This window comes from Vollenhovia emeryi, unplaced genomic scaffold (genome assembly GCF_000949405.1).
Source record: "Vollenhovia emeryi isolate VEMERY1.0 unplaced genomic scaffold, V.emery_V1.0 DF939379.1, whole genome shotgun sequence".
NCBI lineage: Eukaryota > Metazoa > Arthropoda > Insecta > Hymenoptera > Formicidae > Vollenhovia > Vollenhovia emeryi.
In genome coordinates this window covers 1-3,086 of record NW_011966987.1, presented here as the reverse complement: position 1 = coordinate 3,086, position 3,086 = coordinate 1, and the positions used below count along the sequence as shown (strand labels likewise).

Sequence of the window (3,086 nt, the reverse complement as noted above, 5' to 3'; positions counted from 1 at the left end):
ATACTTAACAAACAAATTACACAAAAAATGATTCAATTCAAAGAGGTCCCTTTTGAGATAATTCCATTTGTTTATTTAATTGTTGCATAGAAAGTACTAAATACCGTTTCTGAGTTTTCATCAAAGCATGGACTTAATAGTAGATCCCATGGCATATTTTAATCATGTATACTCTTCGTTGAATAGTAGAAGCATTATTGAAAAAAAAATTTTTTGCACTTTAAAAATTAAAAAATCAATAACTTGGAAAATTTACATATCATATTAAAAAGAAAAAATACGTGTCATTTTTTTTCCTTTCTAGAACGAGAAAAAAAATTTTCAGGCGAATCAAAATTTTGATTGTAAATCTGATATGGAATGACCCATATTTTTCTGAACACAATGTCGCGATAAAACCTTGTGTTGCAATCTTTTCTAGGTCTAATCGTACTTTGACTGGACTATACGTATCGTGGAAAACTTCGGAATAGATTTCGATCGAAACTGCTCAATTATTTTCTTAGACTTTTATTGCGTTTTCTAGGAGCAACGAAATAATTCCGATCGGAATCCATTCCGGACATTTCCACGATAGGTGCCCAGTTGATATGTAGCTTTTTTTTACCTTCTTTATTTCACTCAGAGCTTTCATTTTTAACAGTGTGCACTTCAAGATCCACGTGCCCGAAATAATAAAACATCAGATTCATACGAAAACAGTGTTCATCCATATTCACAAGCCGGATATCTCGACGGCGCCGAAGAAGTCCAAGCCCAAGGAAGAAGCGCCAAAGAAGAAGAAGACCTATCACAAAGAATCGCATCACGAAAATTGGAGCTCCTGGAGTAATTACGGCTACCACGACGACAAATCGGACAACGATGTGCCCAAGAATCAAAAGGATCACAAGGACGACGACGTCCACAAAGAGATGGCTCATAAGGACAATCCCTTTGCTCAGTATCACAGGGATTCTTACATGCCCGTGTTGCAACACGATGACAAATCCGATCACTCAAAGGGCCGACACGGCGACACAATGGGGTACTCGTATCCGCCGCAATACGCAGTGACGGAGGACGTCAAGGAGATAGATAATAACGACATCGGACCCTATATGCACACGTATGAGGAGGGTTACCACAAGGGAGGCGAGTCCGCTAACGGGCACATTTATTCGGGCGACGTGACGAAATTTTACGACGACAAACATGAGGAGGGCGATCACTCCGTTGAAGAGTATAAGAATGAGTCAAAGGAGAAAACCCATGCAGGCCGTTACTTCGTCGACGATTCTGAATTCCAGCACAATAATAAAGCGGAGAAGCGCGTGCCCTCCAGAATTCGTACGCGGTCGTAAGGAATGACGGAGGGACACGAATATAAAGATAAATCGTGCCAATGATAGAGACATTAACTCTGCGTTCCCCGGCGAGAACTATTGGAAAATTACAAAAGGCGATGGCAAATTTAGATATTCAAATAATTAATTGCATTATCGAAAAAAAAGGAAAAGTTCTTTCAATTATCATCGAATATCCTGTCAAAAATGAACGATGGAGAAAATTAAACCCATATAACACAAAAGCTTGCAACAACATTGCTGCAATATTGCAGCCTTGCATATTGCAGTGTAATGTTACATAGATATTGCAAAGATTATTTTATAATATTAGTAGTGTTGTAGCAATATTATTTTAAAATATTGATATAATTATGCTTGTAATATGTATATTGTTTTCTCATCTCGCTTTTGTGGTTTACTAAAAATGACAAAACGCGCGCTTCGCGCGCGCAGTTTGTAGTTGAGCATTGTGTATTTTTAAGTATTTGTATACATGCAAAAGAGTAATTGTATGCGCAACGGCAATTTAAAATAAAACGTAATTTATCACTCACTGATACGATTCGCAACAGCACAGTTGTACATCGTTAACTATATATGTTAAACTGTAAAAATACAAATATGTATATGATTATTATAGAGTAATTATGTAAAATCGAAATTATTGTATTAAATATGCTTTATATTTTATATTTTTTAAACTATAAAATAGGTATTTAATATAATAATTATATAGAATACTGAATAAGTCTCCCTTTTAAATATAAACTCACAAAATTTAATACGCATGGTTTTGTCTCTAACACTTATTCGAATCCTCGTTCGAATCATTTGAATAAATAAAATAAAAACACAAAACAGATGCTTTCTTTGCACAAGTAGCAAATAATATAAAAATTTAAGACACTTACTTCACCATTTCTGCGCCGTTGTCCGATGCCTCCTGGGCCTGCTCCTCGATCCTCTCAGATTTTCTTGTTGCACTTCACAAAACACTCGCGAAATTCATCGATCGCGCGAAATTTTGGACACTCCCGTACGCGACGTGAGATACCGCGAAACGCACGAAATATTATTACAGTATAACCAGTATGGGCACTCTCTGTCGGCACCTTTGATCTGGGCGTTCTCAATTTTCCGCCATGTTTTTATTCGCGCCAACGGTGTATCAACGGTTAAAAGTGCGTGGGCCCTTTTCAGGATCGTATCCAGGAAAGGCGCATACGAACTGGCGTACATTATTTATTGTAAATAGAAGTGGCCTAGGAAAGAAAATGTTCTAATAAAAGTAATTAATGTAATTACTTGCTCCAACGTATAAAAGTATTTACGCGTTATTCGTTAATACTGCGAATTTTTCAATGTCACACCGACTTTGCACTAACACACGTACAAAAATCCTGTGATTGGTCAGAATAAAAACATGTCGGATGCGCAGTACGGATCGGCGCGAACGTGAAACAAAAGAGCGAGTGCCCATACTGGTTATACTGTGATTATTGACAAATATCGCGTGACTCTCTATCACAAATTGCTCAAACTGACAACTTGCACTTTTGATTCGGAAGAATGGATAAATCACTTTTGAATTGGTGATATAAAACGCAACGCGAGCATCCTTTACATATTGTAACGACGTGCAATAAGCGACTTTCTTTACTTCCTGCCCGTTCGACTTCCGAAGAACGACAGAGCAAATTACAGCGCGAAAGCCGAAGCCGTACGAATTTCTCTCTTTTCCCGAAAAGGTAATTATTT

General features: G+C 37.4%; 1 protein-coding gene across 1 annotated transcript in view; it reads left to right on the top strand.

Moving 5' to 3' along the window:
• The window catches only part of LOC105558124, a 12,208-nt gene extending 10,753 nt beyond the window's left edge, over positions 1-1,455 (top strand). Inside the window, exon 6 of the mRNA XM_012005649.1 lies at positions 597-1,455. Coding sequence (XP_011861039.1) covers positions 597-1,343 — 747 coding nt within the window. The 3' untranslated portion in view covers positions 1,344-1,455. The remainder of the gene's footprint in view (positions 1-596) is intronic.
• Positions 1,456-3,086: the final 1,631 nt, after the last annotated feature.